We start from the raw sequence: 25,553 nt of genomic DNA on the forward strand, positions 1-25,553 counted from the left end.
ATTTTTATCAATAATGACTAATTATGTATACATTTCAATCAGGACTGACTAATCAGAATACTATTATGTTACTGTATATGTACTAATCAGAATACTATTATGTTAGTGTATATGTATGAATTTTCTTTTTAATCCTAGTACTGAATATAATGTGTGTAAATATAATCAAGAATTAGAACAATGACTGTCTGTTCCTTGGTAGAAATGAATGAACTATATCGCCAGACTGGCTAGAATGCTTATCTACACTGGCTGACCTTGGCTCTAGGCGAGGTGGGAAGGCTTGAGAAGTATAGAGTCTTTCTACCAGTGTCAAGAAGAGACGGATCATTTAGAAAACGCTGACGTCATTTTCAGTTTATAACCTGTGGTAAAATGTGTAAGGAGCAGTACTCTCGTGAATAAAAGCTGCTGTTTGACTTTAAGACTGGGCTCTGTCCATTTTTATAAAATAAGGGTCATACAAATCCTTATGAATTGACAGAGTGTTTAATTTTAATTGGGTATTAAAACAGAGGAATTTAATTCCTGCAACAAAGAACTATCCACATTCATTTTTCATCAGCCAAAAAGATGAGAAGCCCTAACGAACAGCAAAAGCACTAGCCTATGTCAATCCACCCATAGTACAAAAGTTTACATGTTCTATTCTGTGCCATAGATAAATATTCCAAACATAGTCTGGGACTGTTAAATACAACCACTAGCATCAAAAAAAATTGTTTTACCCAATGAGGCTGACACAACAGATCAGAATGTTTAGCTTAAAATGTGATTAGGCTATTTCTTCACATTATAAGCGTAGCAATGCGCACACGGCAGACGGCTATAAGCGCAAATGTTCCATTAGCGGGAAAACACCATTATCAAAAGTGAATGCTATTATGCATGTAATGCTTTTATTATAAAGGCGCATTTTTATGGTGAAAATGATCTTCCCCAAACTTGAAACTCACACATTGCTTAGAACCAGTTAGGCTCTACACCCCGTGTTAAGCGGATGAATGTGCTTCATTATTTTAAATGTTTATTCTGTGATATCCAATTACGATCTTGTCTCATCGCTGCAACTCCCCCAACGGGCTCGAGAAAAGTGAAGGTCGAGTCATGTGTCCTGCCAAACCACGCTCCTTAACACACACCCGCTTAACATGGAAGACAGCTGCACCAATGTGTCGGAGGAAACATTGTTTAACTAACTACTGAAGTCAGCCTGCAGGCACCCGGCCCACCACAAGGAGTCGCTAGAGTGGGATGAGCCAAGTAAAGCCCCCCCAGCCTAACCCTCCCCTAACCCGGATGACACTGGGCCAATTGTGCGCCGCCCTATGGGACTCCTGGTCACGGCCGGTTGTGATACAACCTGGAATCCAACCAGGTCTGTAGTGTCGCCTCTAGCATTGAGATGCAGTGCCTTAGACCGCTGCGGCACTCGGGAGCCCATCACTAAGGAATTATTATGGTCCACACACCAACACAGTCGTGAAGAAGGCACAACAATGCCTCTTCCCCCTCAGAAGGCTGAAAATATTTGGCATGGGCCCTCAGCATCTCAAAAAGTTCTACAGCTGCACCATTGAGACCATCTTTACTGGCTGCATCAACACTTGGTATGGTAACTGCTTGGCATCCGACTGCAAGGCGCTACAGAGGGTAGCGCATTCAGCCCAGTACATTACTAGGGGCCAAGCTCTCTGCCATCCAGGACCTCTATATCAGGTGGTGTCAGATGAAGGCCCTAAAAATGGTTGAAGACTCCATCCACCCAAGTTATAGACTGTTCTCTCCGCTACTGCTGTGTGCTTAAGGTTGTTGTCCTGTTGGAAAGCGAACCTTCGCCCCAGTCTGAGGTCCTGAGCACTCTGGAGCAGGTTTTCATCAAAGGATCTCTCTGTACAATGCTCAGTTCATCTTTCCCTCGATCCTGACTAGTCTCACAGTCCCTGCCACTGAAAAACATCCCCAAAGCATGATGCTGCCACCACCATGCTTCACCATAGGGATGGTTCCAGGTTTCCTGGCATTCAGGCCAAAGAGTTCAACCTTGGTTTCATCAGACCAGAGAATCATGTTTCTCATGGTCTGAGAGTACTTAAGGTGCTTTTTGGTAAACTCCAAGCGGGCTGTCATGTGCCTTTTACAGAGGAGTGGCTTCTATCTGGCCACTCTACCAAAAAGGCCTGATTGGTGGAGTGCTGCAGAGGTGGTTGTCCTTCTGGAAGGTTCTCCCATCTCCACAGAGGAACTCTGGAGCTCTGTCCGAGTGACCATTGGGTTCTTGGGAACCTTCAGTGCTGCAGAAATTTTTAGGTACCCTTCCCCAGATTTGTGCCTCGTCACAATCCTATCTCGGAGCTCAACAGACAATTCCTTTGACCTTGTGGCTTGGTTTTTGCTCTGACATACACTGTCAACTGTGGGACCTTATATAGTTCAATCAATTGAATTTCATAGCAAAGTTTCTGAATATTTATGTAAATAAGGTATTTCTGTTGTTTTTTTGCAAAAACAATCTAAAAACCTCTTTTTGCTTTGTCATTATGGGGTATTGTGTGTAGATTGATGAGGAAAATGTTTTATTTGATCTATTTTAGAATAAGGCTGTAAGGGGTCTGAATACTTTCAGAGAGAAAAACTTGAGTAATCAAGGTGACAGACAGTGACACATTCAATACCGCCTTGCACACTCTTGCACACTCTTGCCTGCATCTAGCTGATCTAGGGTGTAATCATTTGTCCAAACAGTTGCAAATGAAAGTGTCTATTGGACAAATTCAGGTATGTTTATCCCCGTTTTTGTTCCGTTTACTTCCGTTTAAGAAATGTTTTTCAATAGAATTAGCTGAATGATCAGGGGTGAAGAGAAGACGATCAAACTTGACTATCTAGAGGAAGTAAAAGTCGTAACAAACACAGTTCACTTTCAAAGCAGCCACATACAAACAGCATGATCACTTTGCTCGTTGTACAATTCCTTCTCGCATCTATGCGCTATTCTCCTCTCACCATTTCCCTTTGCTTGTGAACTTCAGTGCACAACACAACAGCTGTGACCAGGCAAAAAAACCTTTCCAAGCCAAACCTTCGTACCATATCCGCTAACCGCAACACACAACCTACATCATTGTCACCATGTTAGCTAACATAGCTACTAGATTCTAATGCATTAGTAAACCCGCTACAATCATGCGGTACAGTGTACAGCAAGCAGTTTAGCAATTACACTGGCAGAACCCAGTGGCAACAAATTAATAAAACCAAAAGCTTACCTTGACTTGGAAGAGTTCCAGTGTTGGATATCCAGACCTAGCTAGCTAACATAGCATCCCTCTCTGTTCGAGCCGGGTGTTTGAGTAGGCTCAACTAGCTAGCTGCATCCACAACCTCAGTAACGTTACATAAAAGTGAAAAAATTAAACACAATCTCTCTTTGTCTCTCATTTTTCAGTAAATTAATTTGTTAAAAACTGTTCAACTATTGTGAGAATGGCTTGCCAAGAACATTTTCCAAAATTACTAATTTGAGGTAAAAAGAAGTTGGAGCACTGAACAAAAAAAGGTAAAGATTGATTCCTTTATGCTCACTGTAATCCAATGTACAGAATGCAAACAGGTGACTGACATTTCAACATCAAGCTGACGTCTTCCTCAGAGAAGACGTCAGCTCTCTCTTTGAGTCAACTACTCACCACATTTTATGCACTGCAGTGCTAGCTAGCTGTAGCCTATGCTTTCAGTACTATATTCATTCTCTCATCCTTTGATTGGTTGGATAGCTTGTAAATTCATGCTGCAAGAGCTCTGATAGTTTGGAGGACATCCTCCAGAAGTTGTCATGCTACCCCAGAGAGTGCTGTTGAGGCTACTGTAGACCTTCATTGCAAAACAGTGTGTTTTAATCAATTATTTGGTGATGTGAATATATTTAGTATAGTTTTATCTACAGTAAAAATTATAGCTTTTTTATTGTTTCACTACTTAGATTTTTATGTACAGTGCCTCAATTACCTAGTACCCCTGCATATAGCCAGGTTATCGTTACTCATTGTGTATTTATTCCTTGTGTTATTATTTTTCTATTATTTCTGTTTTTCTCTCTCTGCATTGTTGGGAATAACCCGTAAGTGAGCATTTCACTGTTATTCTACACCTGTAGATATGAAGAATGTGACAAATACATTTGATTTGATTTAAGGAATATATCAAATATCCTTGATGACTGGGAATAAACAAAATATATGAATAGTACTTTTCAAAACAGAACTGTGAGACTAACATGATTTCAGTAAATACTTTCAGACATTGGCACAAGTTGAGAGGTGAACCATCAGTGAACCTTCGCTGGTGTAGTACATTGAATTGTACATACCGGTTGTCTAAATAAAGCTTTCTTTGATTTACAATAGGAATAATAGAGCATTACAAGGAGCTATGTGAAGAGTAAAGCTTCCATCATTATAAGACCTCAGTGAGAGGGCACTGAACCGTGGTCCTTCTCTGTATCCATTCACAATGTATGTCAACAAGAGAGTTGGAGTAAGAGAGAGAGACAGGTGGGGAGTGAATGAGAGAGAGAGAGAGAGAGAGAAGAGAGAGAGAGAGAGAGAGAGAGAGAGAGAGAGAGAGAGAGAGAGAGTGGGTGGGTGAGTGAGAGAGCAAGATAGAGAGGGGAGAGAGCGAAGGAGTGAGAGAGAGCGAGACAGGGGGATTGAGAGAGAAAGCCGAGAGGAGAGTTAGAGAGAGAGAGAGAGAGAGAGGGGGGAGTGAGAGAGAGAGGGAGTGTGAGAGAGAAACTGAAAGACTACCTCAGTTTCTCTCTCAAACATGCAGAAAAACACAGCAACGTCTCACTCTCTTTCCTACTAGCTCTTACACCGCTCTCACATACATGCACAAAATCGCTCATAGCTAATAATAACCTAGGAGTCACATGCAGAGCCATGGGGAAAGAAATGAAAAATATAGTCAATGAACCTTTCTCACTGCATCCAAAATACTTTGCACCCACATCCAAGTCTCCAAAATAGATGTTTCCACTTGCTAAGGGGCAAGGCCTCTTCAGTTCGGTGAGGAAACCTTACGTTTGAACAGATGGCTGTATTATGTATATTTTTCTTAGGAACTAATTAGTAATTTTCCACTTTTCTACACTTTCCAATAGTGAGGCAGAGACTATTTTTATTAACGTAGGAGGAAAGAAGTTGGTGCTCAACCAATGTGAGTAGAGGTGCAACTTACAAATGTGTAGACATCTTTGGACAGGAAAAGGCGCAACGCTCGCTCACCCAATAAAAATTCCTACTTTTATTAGACAAGTTTAAAAGAATCTGAAGGTCATTGAAGCCTGAAACGTCCTGGTGAGCGAGCGTTATGCCTTTTGCTGTCCTATTAATGTAGGAGGGGAATTCCGAAACTACAGTCTGCTACAGATGCCAATAGGTCCATTATCTTTCTCACTGGATGTATTGAGAAAGGTTCATTGACTATATATTTTATTTCTTTCTCCATGGCTCTGCATGTGTCCTCCACCTGTAAGTGTGAACACGTTTTCAAATGTCAAATGAATGTGTTGCGGTAGAAGCATGTTTCACTAAAACTGAAGCCAATGATAACGGTAATCCGGTAAAGACATCATATTTCAATGTATCAAATCCAAAGAGGAACAGTATAATTAAGATAGACTATAGGCAGTTCCTTCCCACTGGGCACACCATGCCATTTCAACATGGAAGTTTGGGTAATATTTTCTTGACATGTTGACGTTAATGAGATTTCCACCTTTTTTCACCAACTCAAAAAGACAACAAGAGGAAGTTTGTTGAATTCCCAATGTGTTATCACTATGCTTTCAACCATCTAAAAGCACAACCAAATTCCAATGGAAAAACAACATATGATTTTGGGTTAAGTTGTCATCTAAATGTGTTATCTGCACTTTCAACTATATAAAAAAAGGTTAAACGAGAATACAATGTCAGATATTTAGTATTTATACAACCTAATGTGTTATCACTGTGCTTCATCAAATAGCAGAGCCAAATGACTTGGATTGTAGTTGAGATTACATTAAAGTACATAGTATAAGTGATAAATGTAGTTCAAGATTCTGCACAGATTATTATAGCAATTGTGAAGATCTCCACAGACATGCAACCCTTGCATGCTATCTTGAACTTCCACGCTTTCTATGATTACATAAGAAGACATGTATAGTTACAGGAGGCTAACCTCAAAATGTGGCCATGGATGTGTTACTAATTTTAAGGTTGAATAAACACTGTTACATTAGTTTGTAAGATAGCCTTATCTTTAAGCTATTTCCTGTATTACAAAACATAATTGAAATATGTTTGGTTGACAACGCAGCATAATTTCATCTGAGCCACTGGATTAATTAATGGGAGCGGCAGGTAGCCTAGCCGTTAAGAGCGTGGGCCAGAACAGAAAAGTCACAGGTTTTAATCCCCGAGCCGACCAGGTGAAAAATCTGCCGATGTGCCCTTGAGCAAAGCACTTAGTGATATTGAATTGTATTTGGTTGTAAACAAATTCCAGTTTGTCTACAAATTATGTTGTATTCACGTCTCCATCTCAACCAAGAATCAACGTTAAAGAATACGATTAACTCAGTGGCACAGATTAAAAAATCCAAGCAGAAGATACATTTCCTTCAAATATTGATATTTGACAACCAAACACAATTCAATATCCAGTTTGTCTACAAATGTATAATTGATATGTTGGATTCACGTCTCCATCTCAACCAAAAATAATAGTCAAAGAATAGGACTACATCTAATCTAATCAAATTTTAAATGTGCTTTATAAAGTTTGATTTGATTGAAGTCCTATGCTTTAACTTTCATTTTTGGTTGAGATGGAGACGTGAATGCAACGTATTAATGATTAACTTGAAGATTCCATTTGAAATCAACCAGAGCTTGAAACCCTAGGCTTATATGTATTGTCTATTTTTAGTTGAACCCTGGGTTGAATTGAAACAATATCTGTTGATGACATTGCAACTGCTATATAGGCATAAATAGTATTATAGCTGATATACACCACATTACCAAAGGTATGTGGACACCTGTTTGTCAAACATCTCATTCCAAAATCATGGGCAAAAATACATAGTTTAATAAATAAAATAAAGTAATAATATAAAATAATAATACATAATAATAAAAAAGAATAATACAATCTGATTCTAACCTTAACCACAATGCTAACCCTAATGCCTAACCTTAAATTAAAACCAAAAAGCAATTGTTTTTTTTAATGAATGTTGACAATATACAGTCGTGGCCAAAAGTTTTGAGAATGACACAAATATTAATTTCCACAAAGTTTGCTGCTTCAGTGTCTTTAGATATTTTTGTCAGATGTTACTATGGAATACTGAAGTATAATTACAAGCATTTCATAAGTGTCAAAGGCTTTTATTGACCCTTCTTTTTCAAGGCTTCTGCAATCCGCCCTGGCATGCTGTCAATTAACTTCTGGGCCACATCCTGACTGATGGCAGCCCATTCTTGCATAATCAATGCTTGGAATTTGTGGGTTTTTGTTTGTCCTCCTGCCTCTTGAGGATTGACCACAAATTCTCAATGGGATTAAGGTCTGGGGAGTTTCCTGGCCATGGACCCAAAATATCGATGTTTTGTTCCCCGACCCACTTAGTTATCACTTTTGCCTTATGGAAAGGTGCTCCATCATGCCGGAAAAGGCATTGTTCGTCACCAAACTGTTCCTGGATGGTTGGGATAAGTTGCTCTCGGAGGATGTGTTGGTACCATTCTTTATTCATGGCTGTGTTCTTAGGCAAAATTGTGAGTGAGTGACATGAATGGCCTCAGGATGCTTTACTGTTGGCACGACACAGGACACGTGACAGAGTGATGACGCATGACAGAGTGATCTCCAGCCTTGTCCTCATCAACACTCACACCTGTGTTAACGAGAGATCACTGACATGATGTCAGCTGGTCCTTCTGTGGCAGGGCTGAAATGCAATAGAAATATTTTGGGGGGATTCAGTTAATTTGCATGGCAAATAGGGACTTCGCAATTAATTGCAATTCATCTGATCACTCTTCATAACATTCTGGAGTAGATGCAAATTGTCATCATACAAACTGAGGCAGCAGATTTGGTTAAAATCTATATTTGTGTCATTCTCAAAACTTTTGGCCACGACTGTAACCTTTGCAGCTTGCCTATCTAAGAAGAAACCACTCAGTTCTGCCTCCAGAACAAGACTCAAGATAATAAATGTCAACCCGGGTCCCATACAGTAGTGCAGCATGGTATGTGGATCTACTTACAGTTTTGGAACTGCACAAAGTCAGGGCTCTATAGTGCAACCATTTTTTGTATTTTACCCCCTTTTTCAATCTTGTCTCATCACTGCAACTCCCCAACGGGCTCGGGAGGCGAAGGTCGAATCATACATCCTCCGAAACATGACCCGCCTAACCGCACTGCTTAACACCCACCCACTTAACCCGGAAGGCAGCTGCACCAATGTGTCGGAGGAAACACTGTTCAACTGATGACCGAGGTCAGCCTGCAGGCGCCCGGCCTGACAAAAGGAATCAGTAGAGCATGATCAGCCAAGTAAAGCCCATCCAGCCAAACCCTCCCCTAACCCAGACGATGCTAGGCCAATTGTGCACAGCCCTATGGGACTCCAGAGGGAGTCACAGCCAGTTTGAATCCAGGTCCGTAGTGACACTCCTAGCACTGTGATGCAGTGCCTTAGACCACGGCGCCACTCAGGAGGCCCCCAATATGACCATTTTACTCGTATATGTGCCTAAATATATACTTGTGAGACCTAGAATTTTTATTTAGTAGCACCCATGCACCCAGAAAAATTTGGATTCTAGCTTTATTACCTAAAATATTTGTGTGTGCCTACATTTTCCCCCTTGGGCGCACACGTGCTCCTTGTAAAAAAGGTCAGTGTAGAGCCCTGGTGTGTCAGTTGAGGGTTTTCTAACACTTCCTGTGACCAATGTCAGAGCAAATCAACTGACACCATACAAATGTTTCCCTGAGTTTTTGTGGCCACAAAGCCAGAGTGCTGATCAGACATCATAACATGCTTGGTGACAACATCCAGGGAACCAAAGCCTAACATCCACAGGCACGCACAGGAGTGGCCTCGGTTTCTGCAGTCACTGCACTAATAAAGATTTCAAAACAATCATAAAATTATATAATGTACATAACTGAAGTCCTCAAATGGAATCATAAATTCTTATTTGTATTATTATTTATATATATATATTTTTTTACCCTATCGTTGGGAACGGCTCGTAAGCAAGCATTTCACTGTATAGTCTACACCTGTTATATTCGGCGCATGTGACAAATACAATTTGATTTGATTTCACTTCTAGACCTCAGCTGTTTCTAGTAATGTATGGTGTGGCTGTTGAACAAATTGAGGATAATACATTACTTGGCATTACCTTGATTGTAAACTGTCATGGTCAAAAATGTATATATTCAATGGTTGTAAAGACGGGGAGAGGTCTGTCCTTAATAAAGAGATGCTCAAATGAACAGAAAACCTGGTTTCAAAAACAGATAAAGAAACACCTCACAGCACAACGCCTCTCCCCTATTTGACCTAGATAGTTTGTGTGTATGTATTGATATGTAGGCTACATGTGCCTTTTAATTTATTTTATTTTATTGATGTAGTTCTGTCTTTGAGCTGTTTTTGTCTATTAATATTCTGTATTATGTCATGTTTCATGTTTTGTGTGGACACCAGGAAGAGTAGCTGAAGCTTTTGCAATACCAATTACCAAAGTTCATAAAAGGATTATAAAAATATATAAATGCTTCATAGTGTGCATTGAGGTAAGGTCAAAGTTCAGAAATGTTTGTTTACAGTTATTGCTAATAACAATGTTTTACATTCAGCTGACAAGTGACAAGTACATGATGTAAGCAGAGAAATGATATGTTCTAAGAGGTGTGACACAGCTTGTAAAGATGTGTGACTGAATTATCCAGAACAATGAACAGAGAATGGGCATGATTTTTCCATATATTACTGCATAAGTGCACATACCTGGCATGGCCATTTAGAAAGGAATGCTGTACATCTCGGGTACACTGTATGTTTACCTTGTGTAGACATTCTCAACATAAAACCACTTTTGTTCTTGTTCTACACTTTCATATAATTCCATCTCTCGAATGGCTCTCATATGGGCTCTTTCAGAGACGTCCAGGTGATACTATGCAGGGGACTGTACCTGTTCAGGTTAGATGGCGTCCATGCCTTTCTGGGTGTGTTGGTAGTAAGACTTCCTGTCTCTGACGTGGTGCTGTCTCCGTCAAACCTTCCCACACTGTTACTCTCCTCTGACCGAGAGGTGCTGGTAGGACCCCCCAGTCTCTCCTGCAGCCGGGACTATAATGACATTACTCCCTGAAATGTCCTCTTACCGTACATGACACAGCACTATACAATGCTTGATTACTATGTAAACATACTATTGGAGATGTTTGGTTTGTTCTGTATAAGCACCAATGGCATGTGACTTACATGGGGAATTTCCAACCAATACTTACCCTACACCAGTGTTTATGTTAATGTCAGCCCTAATGGTTTTGTTTCCATCAGGAGTGTGACACTAAAGACTTGGGGCGAGCAGAATAAACAACCTCTGCATTGTCAAGACAGTTGATTTTTACCTTTATTTAACTAGGCAAGTCAGTTAAGAACAATTTTTTATTTTCAATGACAGCCTAGGAACAGTGGGTTAACTGCCTCATTCAGGGGTAGAACGACAGATTCTTACCTTGTCAGCTCAGGGAGTCGATCTTGCAACCTTTTGGTTACTAGTCCAACACTCTAACCACTAGGCTACCTGCCACCCCTTTGTGAGTTGCTTAGCCATTGTTATGTAAATGCCAGCTGAAAAGTACCAGTGGCCTGGCCTTGGCCCTAAGTCAGAGCAGGTCCACTGAGGCCATGGCCCGGTGAGACACTGGAGCTGGGCCGTGGAGGTGGAAACACAAAAGGTTGAGCCTTTATGGTAAAACAATGGGGTAAGTTTCAGGTGGAAATATGCCATAATACTGTATGATATTATCTATTGTTGCAAAGTAAACAGAGTTCACTGGTGTGGGATGATGCATAATGAAACCCATCACCTGTCTTCACAGGGGTCAGGGGAAGCAGGATATCCTGTCATTTCTTAAAGATAACAGCATTTGAAGGTTTAAGGTCAGAGTCAGGGCTATTGTTAATTTAGTGAAAACACTATGAACCTCTGTAAGCCTATCCTCAGACGCCAAGGAGAGATGTACAGTACAAATCACTGTGGAGAAAGGAATTCATTATCATGTCTCACCTCAAAATGGGACAGGGCTGTGAGGGGTGGGGGTGGTGATGGGTTGTCCTGGCTAGGAGGCGCGTGTGGAAGGTCCGGGGGACAGATAAAGACAACAGATTGATGTCTCAGGAGGTGGAGCAACACGGCATTACACACACTCTGCTCTTCCAGCATCCTAGGCCCTGATGGAACACTGTACAGAGAGAGGGAGACCAAACGTTCAGTAAAATGCTGTGCTTATCAGAGGAAATGAAGACTCAGCGATTGTATGCCATTTACAACTATTTCATTCACACCATTACTGTAAAATGAGATTTGCATCTCCATGCAATTCAATGTCAAGAGTAAAAACCAGAGCCGGCCATATTTGGTTGGGAGCCCCCCCCCACCTCACAGGGAAAACATTTGTTTGGCCACCCTCTTGAGAGTGGAGATTTAAAAAAATATATGTTTTAAAGTACATTTCTTGCAATTCTACTCATTTTACCATGGGGAATAGAGAAAATGTTGCAGCTTTAAAGCAAAGTTTCTGCAATTCTACACTTTTTGACATGGTGCAGAGACATTTTTTTTCATGCAATTCTACCAATTTTGCAGTGTGGTAGAGGGAAATGTGTGCAGTTTTAAAGCTAATTTCCTGTAATTCTACACATTTGCAAAGATGTATGCCATGTTAATGATATCTGAGTGACTAAAAAAATCAATGGGACCCCCTGCATGCCCGGCTGGTATTCTGCCATGATTACTACACAGAACAAAAATATAAACGCAACATGTAAAGTGTTGGTCCCATGTTTCATGAGCTGAAAGATCCCAGAAATGTTCCATATGCACAAAAACAGCATTTCTCTCAAATTGTGTGGCGTTGGGGTTACGGAATAGGCAGGCATAAGCTACGGACAACGAACACAACTGCATTTTATCAATGGCAATTTTAATGCAGAGACACCGTGATGAGATCCCGAGGCCCATTGTTGTGCCATTCATCCGCTGCTATCACCTCATGTTTCTGCATGATAATGCATGGCCCCATGTGGCAAGGATCTGTTTTCAATTCCTGGAAGCTGAAAATGTCCCAGTTCTTCCATGGCCTGAAAACTCATCAGACATGTCATCCATTGAGCATGTTTGGGATGCTCTGCATCAATGTGTACGACTGCATGTTCCAGTTCCCGCCAATATCAAGCAACTTTGTACAGCCATTGAAGAGAAGTGGGACAACATTCCACAGGCCACAATCAACAGCCTGATCAACTCTATGCGAAGGAGTTGTGTTGCGCTGCATGAGGCACCAGATACTAACTGGTTTTCTGACCTACTCCCCTACCTTTTTTTTTAAAGGTATCTGTGACCATGGCTAATTGAGTGACTGTCAGTGGCTGACATAACAAGATAAAACTGCAACAAATGTTCGAAATTGCACCTTGTGTATTCTACTATTCTAACTCTCACCAGTAAATGGGGGCCACTTATGTGGCTTATGCCTGGAGCCGGCGCTGCTGAAAACTTTATAACTGGAAACAACACATAGGTAAGCGTCATGTGAATCTACTTAATGGTTCCCCCTAGTGAAATTCAACATGTAGTGCAGTTTGCCATGGAACGTAAAATAGTGTTGAGTACTTGTTGGGTAACACTAAGTGGAAAATTAAAATCAACACAGTTCAGACTAAGAAATTCTAAAAGTAATGTGGATTATCTTGTAAAGCCAAATATCTTTTAACAAGGATTGCTGAACACTTGACCCGGTTCCAAAGTTTTCACCGTGAGCTTTCAATTCCAAAAGATGAATCCTTTCAACAGCCTCCACTTGTCCTACATTTCAGAGATATGATTAGCTCATCCAACCTTTCCAGAAGGAAGGAACTTGAATGCCGGGCAGGAACATTCCAGCAGCATAACACCCTGCATTCCACTGCTGGCTTGCCTCTGAAGCTAAGCAGGGTCAGTCCTGGTCAATCCTTGGATGGGAGAACAGATGTTGCTGGAAAGTGGTGTTAGAAGGCCAGTATGGAGCTCTCTTCCCTCTAGTCTTAAGATAAATGCCCAAGGGCAGTGATGGAGACATAATCTAATTCCGAACTCTCCAGCGGATGTGTGGTGAGTGTTCTAGTGCAAATTGGTTGCTATGCGTAACCCAAGTGGGTGCTACACATTGCTGTTGTATGAGGTAAGCTTCCCCATACTATTAAAGTGCTTTGGGTGTCTAGAACAGTGCTTTCAGAAAGTATTCATACCCCTTGACTTATTCCATGTTGTGTTACAACCTGAATTCAAAAGGGGTTAAATAGATTTTTTTCTACACACAAAAACCCATAATGACAAAGGGAAAACATGTTTCTAGATTTTTTTAGCAAATTTATAGAAAATTAAATAGAGAAATATCTCATTATATAAGAATGCAATACCTTGTAGAAGCACTTTTGGCATTGGTTACAGATGTGAGTCTTTCTGGGTAAGTCTCTAAGAGCTTTGCACACCTGGATTGTACAATATTTGCACATTATTATTTTTAAAATTATTCAAGCTTTGTCAAATTGGTTGTTGATCATTGCTAGACAACAATTTGTCAGGTCTTGCCATAGATTTTCAAGTAGATTTAAGTCAAAACAGTAACTCGGCCACTCAGGAATATTCAGGGTCTTCTTGGTAAGCAACTGCAGTGTAGATTTGTCCTTGTGTTTTAGGTTATTGTCCAGCTGAAAGGTGAATTAATCTCCCAGTGTCTGGTGGCAAACGGACGGCACCAGGTTTTCCTCTAGGATTTTGCCATTCCGTTTAATTTTATCCTGAAAAAAAGGAGAGTGGTACTCAGTAATGTGTTGTAAAGGATTTGCCCCCTAACATAACACTCAGAACAAAAATGTAGTTTCTTTGCCACATTTTTTGCAGTATTACTTTAGGTGCATGTTTTAGAATATTTTTATTCTGTACAAGCTTCCTTTTTTTCACTCTGTCAATTAGGTTAGTATTGTGTAGTAATTACAATGATGTATATCCATCCTCAGTTTTCTCCTATGACAGCCAATAAACTCTGTAACTTTTTTAAAGTCACCAATGGCCTCATGGTGAAAGGAAGGAAGGACGCCTGTATCTTTGCAGTGACTGGGTGTATTGATACTCCATCCAAAGTGTAATTAATAATTAATGTAATTAACTTCACCATGCTCGAAGGGACGTTAAATGTCTGCTTTTTTATTTTTTACCCATCTACCAATAGGTGCCCTTCTTCGCGAGGCATTGGAAAACCTCCCCGGTCTTTGTGGTTGAATCTGTGTTCGAAATTCATTGCTCGACTGAGGGACCTTACAGATAATTGTATGTATTGGGTACAGAGATGAGGTAGTCATTCCAAAATCATGTTAAACACTTATTGTGTCCATGCAACTTATTAAGTGACTTGTTAAGCAAATGTGTGCTCCTGAACTTCTTTAGGCTTGCCATAGCAAAGGGGTTGAATATTTGTTGACTCAAGACATTTCAGTTTTTCCTTGCTCATTTGTAAAAATTTAGAAATTGTATATAAACTAGTGACAAAAAAAATCCAATTTAATCTATTTTAAATTCAGGCTTTAACAAAACAAAATGTGTAAAAAGTCAAGGGGTGTGAATACTTTCTGAAGGCACTGTATATACAGTAAGTCCAATCAATCAATTTACCTGGAAAATGTTTTGTTTTTCTTAGAATGTTTTTGCTGTTACCGTCTGTTTGTATATTTTTTGGGGAGCTCAGGTCCAGCAGAACCATAAGGGAGAGTAGGCTTTGTTGAGCCAAAGGGTTAGTTGAGCCACCACTTGTTTCTAGGAAACCATCCACAAAATGAATCATGTGATCAAAGATTTAGGAAGAGGTCATCATTTCAGGGTGTCTGTGAAGGAAGAAACCACATGGAAAAAGTGGTAAGCAAGGCAGGTCCAAAAAACTGATTTTCAAAGTCAAATAAATTTATTGTTATAGGTTTCATGATGCTTGTATCTAAACCAAGGTAAATAGTTTTAAGATTGTTTTATACATCAGTTGGGGTCTATAGGATACATGGCATCCGGGCAGACTATTCCTGAAGCTTGCAAGGTGATAACTGAGTCCGCTATGTTGATTCCGGCAAGAACCACAGAGGTTTCTGTAAGACTGAACCTGGTGCCCGGATACCGGATGGAAGGCACCACTGCGTTCTTCCAACCCTCTCCGCAACTATTCGACTTGGGGCTAACTATCAATGGCAACCCGCTGTTGGAACTAACCGCTAGAAATCTGACTCAAGCGGATATTTCCATTTCTCGGCACACTCAGCTAGGAACATTGATCGATTACTCCTTCCATGATTTTGAACTGGTTGTTCCCGTGATTGGGCCTCTTCCGTCCTCCCTTGACCTAGATGGAGAGGGAGGCACGCTGTTTACTTGTCAGTCAAAAGCAATCGCACTAACTCCCGTATTGCCACTCGACGACACATCTACGTTCAGGCTGGATGTCGATTCTGACAGCAACCTGTTAATATACTCCATCGTCACGGAGGATGATATCGCGTCTCCTCCTGCATGCGAAGTACACTCTTGTGAGGTAACAACCGATGACTCTCCCAAAGGTGACATGCAATCTCCACCCGATGAAGACCTGTACAATGTCACCGAACCATATCCTGGTTTCCATGCACAGGTAATACAACTACTGTCAGAGGCTGATGCTCTTGTCAATGACACTGAACGCCATCAGTTGAGAGAATTGTTTAACAAACACAGTGAGATCTGGTCAACAGACTCACTGGATTGCGGGGTTACGGGTATCCATGTGGTGCGTATTCCTACGCCACCCGGAGCAACTCCTACGTTTGTTAGACAATACAAAATCCTGCTCGCAGCATACGCCGCGGTACAAGAGATTATCGATTCCTTATTAGCTAAATGGATAATCAGGGAATGTAACAGTACGTACAGCGCTCCCGTGTGGCCCGTTCTAAAACCAACGGGTAAATGGCGTCTTACTGTTGACTATAGATAACTCAACAAACTGGTTCCGTTGTCTCGTTGGCCAATGACACAGCTCGACCAAGAGTTGCCAAAGGTGGCAAAAGCCAAGTACTTCTCCACCGTCGACGTGGCTAATGGTTTTTGGACCATGACAGTCGACCCTCGTGACCAACACAAGTTGGCTTTTTCTTTCTCGAACAAGCTCTTCACGTTCAATTGTTGAATATTCGGGTATGCGAACTCCCCCTCAGAGTTCAACATCTTCCTGCACAAGGCAATGCCAGACGCAGCCTCTAGGGGGACGATAATCTACGTGGACGACGTTCTCATGAGAAGTGAGACTTGGTCACATCACCTCAATGAAATGGACCAAATCTAGCCTTGCCTCATTAACTTGGTACGCCCAGAGAATTGCCCTAAAGGCGGTTACGCCCACTTCTGACCCAAGGGTATAAAACCTGTGAGTATAGAATTTACGAGAAGACTACGTGACCCCAGCTGAAGCAGGGTCTGAAAAGTCAAACAACACAGAACGCAACGCAAGTTTGAGGACAAAGAAATCCTTTTCTACCCAAGCTACGGATGAGTTGCTGTGTCTAAGCGGGTGAATTCAAGTCGAACCACCTAGCCTCCATCTCCCATCGAATCGTGGTATCTAAAGGGTTTCATTCCTATGCTGTGAGCTCTGAGCTACAGAGCTGTCTGTCCTCAGAAGACCCCTTCCAGAGAAAGGGGTGAGGTAACAGACTCCTAAGCCATAAAGGACACGGATACCGGGAGGACGAGCAACGAGTTGCGCAGGAGAAGTGCGTCATCGAACAACGGAACGGTCCACCCAGAGAATCCCCAGAGATCACCTCCCACGTAATTACATCATTATATATTCTGACCCATGAGGGCGGCAGTTTGAGGCAAGGGTTAGAATAGCATAGCTGACAAATTCACTCAAATGTATATTTCTCTTGTGTACTTTTTCTCTCTCTTCTGAAATTCCCATTGTGGGTAACACGCGGCATAGTGTGTTGGCCCGTTATACTAAATTATAATCAATAGCCTATAATGTGTTTTGTCTGTGTATCTTTTATCATCATTTTAGTTTTTAGTAAATAAATATTCAATCAAGATTGGTGTGGTACGAATTCATTAGTGGGACCCGGGTCCGTGCAGATTCAAGGGCTATATACGAGGATCAGATGAGAATGACAGAGGCAACTGGTTAATTGGCGGCTGTTGTAAAATCGATATTCTGATATTCTTTGAGTTAATTTTGGAAATAGAAACTCAATAAAAAATAGTTTTCCCATGGTGCCCCAGGTTAATGAGTTAATAATTGCTTGATTCAGTTAATCACGTAATTAGAAACGTATAATCATTCGATGAGCAACAGTTGCCACATTAACTAATACAACGTCACGACAGGTGTATAGAGTTTGTTTGTGCGGAACCGAAGCAGGTACACGTCATGACTATAATGTCATGCCAGTTACATAACAGATGTATAAGCAACAAGAGACGCACGCATGTTGTGTGAGCGCAAAGGGGGTGGTAACAGCCCTTTTGAAAGGGCCAGATTACAGCGTGACAGTTAAAGAGGAGGTAAGCCAAGAACATGAGGTACAAGCACATGTGCCAAGTATGGGGGACAAGAGGGTTTTTAAACCCTGAGTGTGTGGAAAATGTGAAAGTATAGGGGGTGAAGCGGTGGGATGCTAAATGGGAATAGCTGCTGCTGCAGCTGCTGCTGCTTTCCTTTCTATCTTTCTCCTTCTCTCTCTCTTTTCTGCCTTTTCTTACCAGTCTTGCCCTGGCAGGCTGAAAGCGCAGGACATCCGGACCGGGACTTCATACTCCTCCTATCCCCTCCCTACTTCAATCTGTTGTCATTTTCTCTTGCATCCCAAAATGTACAACAAACTCTGCAGACCAGACACTTCACTCTTATTTCCAGTACTCAGACAGACGTAGGAGAGGAGTGAGAGGAGAGTGGGGGGATAGGGGGTGCTGACTGCCATAACAGTTGCAGCCAAATACTGTATATTGGCACCATTGCACTTGTCTTAAACAATTCTGTTTCTTCTAAAATAATTGGAAATTGAACACGTCGTTATTGGATTATCAACATTGCAGAACCTATTTTTTTCCCGGGGGGGTGGAGGGGGGCTTAAGTTTACAATGTTAATGAAGAAAATTCTAACAAATGGCAATGACAAAATTATTGCCACCCTGGAGCTAATACTTAGTTAAACAGCCTTTGGCAATGATAAAAAAATAAATGTAAAAAAATTAGCTTGCTGCACCTTTCTACTGGCAGTTTGGCCAACTCTTCTTAAATTCTTCAATGCTGTGTGGTGCCTTCCACCAACTACTGTTTCCAGATTTCATCATAGTTTTTTGATGGGATCTGGACTCATCACTCTGTTATTGAACCTCTCCTATGTTTGATTGTAGGGAGGGTGTTATTTTGATTGAATGTTTAATTTGGTAATCTGTAAACATATCACTGATCTGTACTGCCAAAAAGAGCTAATTTTGTTTAATTGGTCCACAGAACATTTCCCCAGGATTTAATGCTTGTTTAGGTGTGTTTTTGCAAAGTTCAATAGGGCTTCTTGTGTCTCAGCAGTGGGGTTGTCCTATGTTTACCAATGACCAAATTAAGCATTCAAAGAAAAGAACAATCAAACATGGGGGAGGTTTGATAATGCTGTGGGGTTGCTTTGCTCCGTCTGGCACTGGGGGCCTTGAATGTGCAAGACATCATAAAATTACGGTAGCAGGTGTTTTGGAGTGCAGTTTTCAACTCAGTGTCCAAAAACTGGGTCTCTGTTGAAGGTTGTTAGTCTTTCAGCAGGACAACAACCCAAACACACATAAAACGTACCCAGGAATGGTACAATAATAAACACTGGACTGTTCTGGAGTGGCCAGCGATGAGTCCAGACTTGAATACCATCACAAACCTATGGCAAGATCTGAAAACAGCAGTTGGTGGAAGGCACCACTCAAACATTGAAGAATTTGAGCAGTTTGCAGCTGAAGGGTGGGACAAATTGCCATTAGAAAGATGCAGCAAACAGATAGCTACAATAAACTTTTTTGCAGTTATCTTTGTTAAAAGAGTATTCGCTCAGGGACCAATATTTTTGTCCATGAGATTATTTACGGAGCTCTGTAAACTGGTTAACTACAGCTGTACAAGAACTTCTGTCGGCCACTGCTTGTCCTGCTCTATTGCCCCACTCCACACCCATTTCCTCAATTGTGTCAACTCCCCTCCACCCTTTCCAGCTCCTAATTGTGCAACTGTTATGATATGTCTTAATTTCTTGTTATTTTTTTACTATTGGATTATGTGTGTATTGTAATTGTAGTGCTAGATATTGTTGCATTGTTGGCACTAGAACCATAAGCATTTTGCACCTGCACCTGCAATAAACATTTGCAAAACTGTGTAAGCACAATAAACTTTGATTTAATCTGTGAGGATTGGAACTGCAAGTCATGTTTAATTGTTATAAACTAATGTTAACCTAAACTAGGACTACAGTTGTGTAGGTTACTAACCAATTGAATACAGTGGAATAATGTTTTAGTCTCTTTTATTAAGACAACTAGCAATTATGACTGATCATTTCCCCCTTGTAATGTTTGCCTAAATTCTATGCCATGAAAATGTCTCTGGGGTGATCTGTGATGAGATGAATAGGGTTGCTATTGGCAATGACTCACTGGAATATACAGGGTCCAAAGACTGTGGCCAGGTTCTCCACTGGCATGTGATTTGATTGGCTGTGAGAGGCCACCCTTGACAGGAAGTGGAGGAGGTAAGACAGGATGCTGTGGTTGTCGACAGGTAGGCTGCTGAGTTTCTCTTTCAGAGTCGCGTTCAACTCTGCCTCATTCTTACATTCTAGAGAAAATAAAATAAAATCTTGACATGAACATTAGCAACACTTCATATCAAAATTCAATACCTTCTCATCGACGGGGCTGTAGTGGAGCAGGTTGAGAGCTTCAAGTTCCTTGGCGTCCACATCAACAACAAACTAACATGGTCCAAGCACACCAAGACAGTTGTGAAGAGGGCATGACAAAACCTATTCCCCCTCAGGAGACTGAAAAGATTTGGCATGGGTCCTCAGATCCTCAAAATATTTTACAGCTGCACCATCGAGAGCATCCTGACGGGTTGCATAACTGCCTGGTATGGCAACTGCTCGGCCTCCGACCGCAAGGCACTACAGAGGGTAGTGCGTACGGCCCAGTACATCACCGGGCCCAAGCTTCCTGCCATCTAGGACCTCTATACCAGGCGGTGTCAGAGGAAGGCCCTAAAAATCATCAAAGACTCCAGCCACCCTAGTCATAGACTGTTCTCTCTGCTACCGCACGGAATGTGGTACCAGAGCGCCAAGTCTAGGTCCAAGAGGCTTCTAAACAGCTTCTAGTTATTATCTATGCATAGCCACTTTAACAACCCTACCTGCATGTACATAATTATCTCAATTACCTCAACACCGGCGCCTCCGCACATTGACACACTGACTCTGTACCGGTACTCCCTGTATATAGCACCGCTATTGTTATTAATTATTTGTTTTTCTTATCTTACTTTTTCCTTACTTTTTTATTTTTTATGTTCTTAAAACTGCATTGTTGGTTAAGGGCTTGTAAGTAAGCATTACACTGTTCTATTCGGCACATGTGACAAATACAATTTGATAGCACCAACATCAATAGCATCATTCTGTAGAAAATCTAGGCTTAATCTTTGGAAATACCAATTTACTTATTTTCAGAGTAGTGTTTGAACCGCACGTAAACAAGTGGTGCACTTTGGTGAGATCTTTTACCCACATCATAAAGCAAAATTTGCAGAGAACGGTGGGAAGCATGTTTGTGGGGACTAAAAGTCAGACTGTGATAGATTAACAATCTGCGATTCGTGTAGGCTTACGCCAGGGTAAGCCTACACGAAACACAGCCCTTATTTTAAGTGTTTCTAAAATCCCCTATGGGAAAAATTAGTGGTGGAAAAAACGATTGGAACCATTTCCGTTTGACCGCTAGGTTTTATGGGTATTATGACACCCCCACTCTGGGGCTCTATTTGCTTCCATGCTTTTAAAAAGTGAGCTTGTCCGAGATGTCGGACTCGACAACAGTTACTATCCATAGAGGTGTGGTTTTTGGAGGGTTTTTGGATAAATCCTGAAAATAAGGTATGTGGTAAACATAGGTTTAGGAGATCTTATACTTTTTGTTTTATGAGATCATTTTCACCAGCTAACATCACTTTCTGTGAATTTTGAAGCATTTATGTAATCAAAACAAGCACATAGAGCACAAAAAGGCTTCATAATTCATAAAGTTTATGTTAACTGTCTGATCGTATCTCAATGAACAAAATGTATAAAAGGTTGTGTTAACCTTATTTTCAGTGTTTATCCCAAAACCCCATTCTTTGCCCATTCAATTCATCCATATGAATGGCTGAAAGAACCAGAAGTAGAAAATGCTAATACATTTCCATTTTTTAGGACTACAAGCTGGCGAGCTCTATTGGATCGCTGCGATTGGTTGCCCCAAATTCTGGGTCGGGCCCTAGCGAAGGGTCAATCGCCATACCTGTGAGGCTGAGAACCAGGTCCTTGCGCTGAGGCTCTGGTATGATGGGGCTGGGCAGCTCCCTGAAGAAGAGCTTGAGCAGGGAGGCCACAATTGAGACATCCTCCTCCACCAGATCCATCCTCTCTCCCCTGTCCCACATCAGCCTCAGCTGCCTGGTCCTTACCACAGAGCCAGACAGACGGAACAGACCCCTCTGCTGCACACCTGGAGTAAGGGCAGGGGATGGACTGTGAACAAAGTATTGTGTGTGTGTGTGTGTGTGTGTGTGTGTGTGTGTGTGTGTGTGTGTGTGTGTGTGTGTGCACGCGCGTGTGGTGATGCCTTACCATTTCTGTCCAGGAAATCCACCATGTGTCGCAGCATGTGGGGCACTCCACAAACAAGCTGTCCATCTTCCCTCAGCCTCTCAAGGGTTACCCCAAAGACAGGACTGGTGTCAGGGCCTGGAACAGTCGGCTCAGGGCTGATCTTCGCATTGTGCTTCCGAATTCTCACAGCAGATGAGTCGCTCTGCATTGAAAAGACACCAAAACTTTAAGCTGTAGGCATTTTTATCCTTCTTATCATTATTTCCTAAGGCTTAGGATAAGAGGCAACTGGATGGAGTCGTCAACACAGTATAAGAGTCAGGTATCCCACAGGCCTATCCACAATTGTAACTCCTCATTTTTAATTTTGGGTAAATCCATTTGAATTCAATCACTTTTTGACATAAACCCTACCATACCATGAGACATCCATGTCTTCCTCACTGGAAAAGATAAAAGGTTGAGATTTATATAATTTAAAATCTTACAAACAGGGTTGTCAAACTATTTGTATAATTTCTTAAATTAAAAAAATGATAAATCAAATTCAGATAAAAATGTTAACCTTAAATGTTAATTACTTGAAAACGCATAAACTCTGATGTTTTTTTTTCTTCATATTTACATATGTTGTATCTTAGACTCTATTCTACATCATCTGAGGTTTTTGTTTTGTGCAAGGCAATCGTTGAGACACAACATGCTCTTGAATACAGGGTGGGTGTCAAGTTTTGGCTGACACATTTACTAAAATGGGAATAAAATAAAAATGTCTACTTTCAAATGGTACCACAAAGATGGTTGGAGATCCAATGGTGGACCAGTTAAATTGTATGGGTCTGAAGGGATAGGTCCATTCTATGAATTTTATTTCTGTGATTGAAATGACACCCACCCTTATTCAAGAGCATGTTGTGTCAACCAATGTCGGGCACAACACGAAAACCTCATATGATGTAAAGTAGGGTCTAAGTTACAACATATGCGAATATGAAAGTTTACCCGTTTTTAGATCATTGATGTTAAAGATGCACTATGCAGAAATCGCTCCGCCATTTCCTGGTTGCAAAAATTATAATAGTTTGCCTATTTCAGTTTATGTGACAACACAAGCAAGTATAGTGTAGATAATCATTGTACCATCTAAATCGCTGAGAAATATATTTTCAATAACCAAAAATATTGCATATTCAGCTGTTTGAAGTTGTTGTACAAAACCAAAAGTAGAACATGCAAAAACAAAACGTAAGAACGGGAAGCATACAAACAGCGCACATAAAACAGATCAAACGCTTCTTAGACTTGATTTCAACGAGAATGACATATATAGAACTGAAATGTCTATGTGAATTTGATCCGGTAGCCCCAAAAGTGACATATTGCAGCTTTATATGGTTAAAAAAAAGTCATACTTTTATTTTAAAATTATAATAGTTGAATAAATGATGAAATAGTTTGACAACCTTGTTCGTAAACTTTTAAATTATTTCAAACTCAACTGTTTATCTTTTCCAGCGAGGAAGACATGGATGTCTCATGGTATGTTTGTATGTAAAATGGTTCAACTTTGAGCACCTTTATCTCCTGAATGTTTGGCATTCAGGCCAAAAAATTCCCTTTCTGACCACTTTTTTTCCGTAGGCAAACGTGTATGGAAAGTTTTATTTCAATCAAAAGGGATGCTGTCAAAAAGTGATTGAATTAAAAATGGTTTTACCCTTTATTCAAGCCATTGAAAGCCATGCTAAAGTGTAATCTCTCTGGGTTACTGCTTAACATGCCCTTAATTAACATTAAGCCTACACAATTAGGACTTTTAGTGAGGATTTCCACAATTAAGAGACAAATTGAGGAACAAAGTGTCTGCTCAAATGGGAAAATTGTCTGACGTTACGTAACGTTTAATGTATTTCCTGTAAAACAGATGATATACGTTAGCTGACGGAGAATTCCCAATTTGGCTGGTGCATTCACTGACAATTCAGTTTTCGCTTGCCTGTCTTTTATTCACTAACACGCTATATCCAATACTGAGTTGCACTGTAGGACTTTTAAATAAGAAATTACTCAAAACTTACACAGAGAGATATCGAGGCGCTTGCTCCCATCTCAAGTCGATTTTATTAATTGGAATGTTCTTCCTCCCGACATCTATCAGAAAGTTTGATATTTGAGGCAAATAAAAAAAAATCCATCGCCCACACACGTGTGTATATTTACAGATATGAAGAACTATACCTAGCTTTACACTGACAGCAAAATAAATAAGAAATATTTTAGTGTAGGCCTTGGCTAGTATTCTCTGTTTACATGTTTGTGTCATGTGACAAGTATTGTAACTATGGAGATTCCGCAGAGGGTGCATTCAATTTCCCGCCCCAGTCAGAATGCAGGTATTTTCCTCAGAACTGTAACATGGTAGTGGCATTATGGGCGTCCATGCATGTGCATACTACCTGTTTGTTTTTTCTGCTACCATGTGGCCAAATATACAATGAGAAAAAATATTAATGCAATATGTAAAGTGTTGGTCCCATGTTTCATGAGCTGAAATGAAAGATTCCAGAAAATGTCCATACACACAAAAAGCTTATTTCTCTTACATTTTGTGCACATCCCGATTAGTGAGCATTTTTCCTTTGCCAAGATAATCCACCTGACAAGTGTAGCATATGAAGAAGCTGATTAAACAGCATGATCATTACACTGGTTCACCTTGTGCTGGGGACAATTAAAGGCCACTCTAAAATGTGCAGTGTTGTCACAGCACAATGTCACAGATGTCTCAAGTTTTAAGGGAGGCCTGCATACTCACAGACATGTCACCCATTGAGCATGTTTGGGATGCTCTGGATCGAAGTGTACAACAGCGTTCCAGTTCCTGCCAATATCCAGCAAATTCACACAGCCATTGAAAAGGAGTGGGACAACAATCCACAATCAACAGCCTGATCAACTCTATGCGAAGTAGATGTCGTGCCGCATGAGGCAAATGGTGGTCACACCAGATACTGGCTGTTTTTTTGATCCACTCCCCTACCTTTTTTTGTATGAATGTGACCAACAGATGCATATCTGTATTCCCAGTCATGTAGATTAGGAGTCATGTCATGTAGACTAATGAATTTATTTCAATTGACTGATTTCCTTATATGAACTGGAACTCAGTAAAATCTTTAAAATTGTTGCATTTATATATTTTTTCAGTTCCACTGAGATGATGCAACGTTTTTTAGTGGGAGGATGGTGTACTGCCAAATGACTGAATTATGTCAAACTTTCC

At 40.9% G+C, this 25,553-nt stretch overlaps 1 protein-coding gene across 2 annotated transcripts in view; it reads right to left on the minus strand.

The window, feature by feature from the left end:
• LOC112253097 (protein FAM13B-like) overlaps positions 1-24,689 on the minus strand; it is a 51,313-nt gene extending 26,624 nt beyond the window's left edge. Inside the window, exons 1-6 of one of the 2 annotated variants that reach the window (XM_042323624.1) lie at positions 24,349-24,689; positions 22,289-22,472; positions 21,960-22,166; positions 20,061-20,241; positions 11,382-11,556; positions 10,278-10,435 (exon numbers count right to left, since the gene is read on the minus strand). In XM_042323624.1, coding sequence (XP_042179558.1) covers positions 10,278-10,435; positions 11,382-11,556; positions 20,061-20,241; positions 21,960-22,166; positions 22,289-22,472; positions 24,349-24,378 — 935 coding nt within the window. In that variant the 5' untranslated portion in view covers positions 24,379-24,689. The remainder of the gene's footprint in view (positions 1-10,277; positions 10,436-11,381; positions 11,557-20,060; positions 20,242-21,959; positions 22,167-22,288; positions 22,473-24,348) is intronic. The other variant, XM_042323623.1, reaches the window with a different exon arrangement.
• Positions 24,690-25,553: the final 864 nt, after the last annotated feature.

The sequence above is a fragment of the Oncorhynchus tshawytscha genome, linkage group LG06, assembly GCF_018296145.1.
Source record: "Oncorhynchus tshawytscha isolate Ot180627B linkage group LG06, Otsh_v2.0, whole genome shotgun sequence".
NCBI classification, from domain to species: Eukaryota; Metazoa; Chordata; class Actinopteri; order Salmoniformes; family Salmonidae; genus Oncorhynchus; species Oncorhynchus tshawytscha.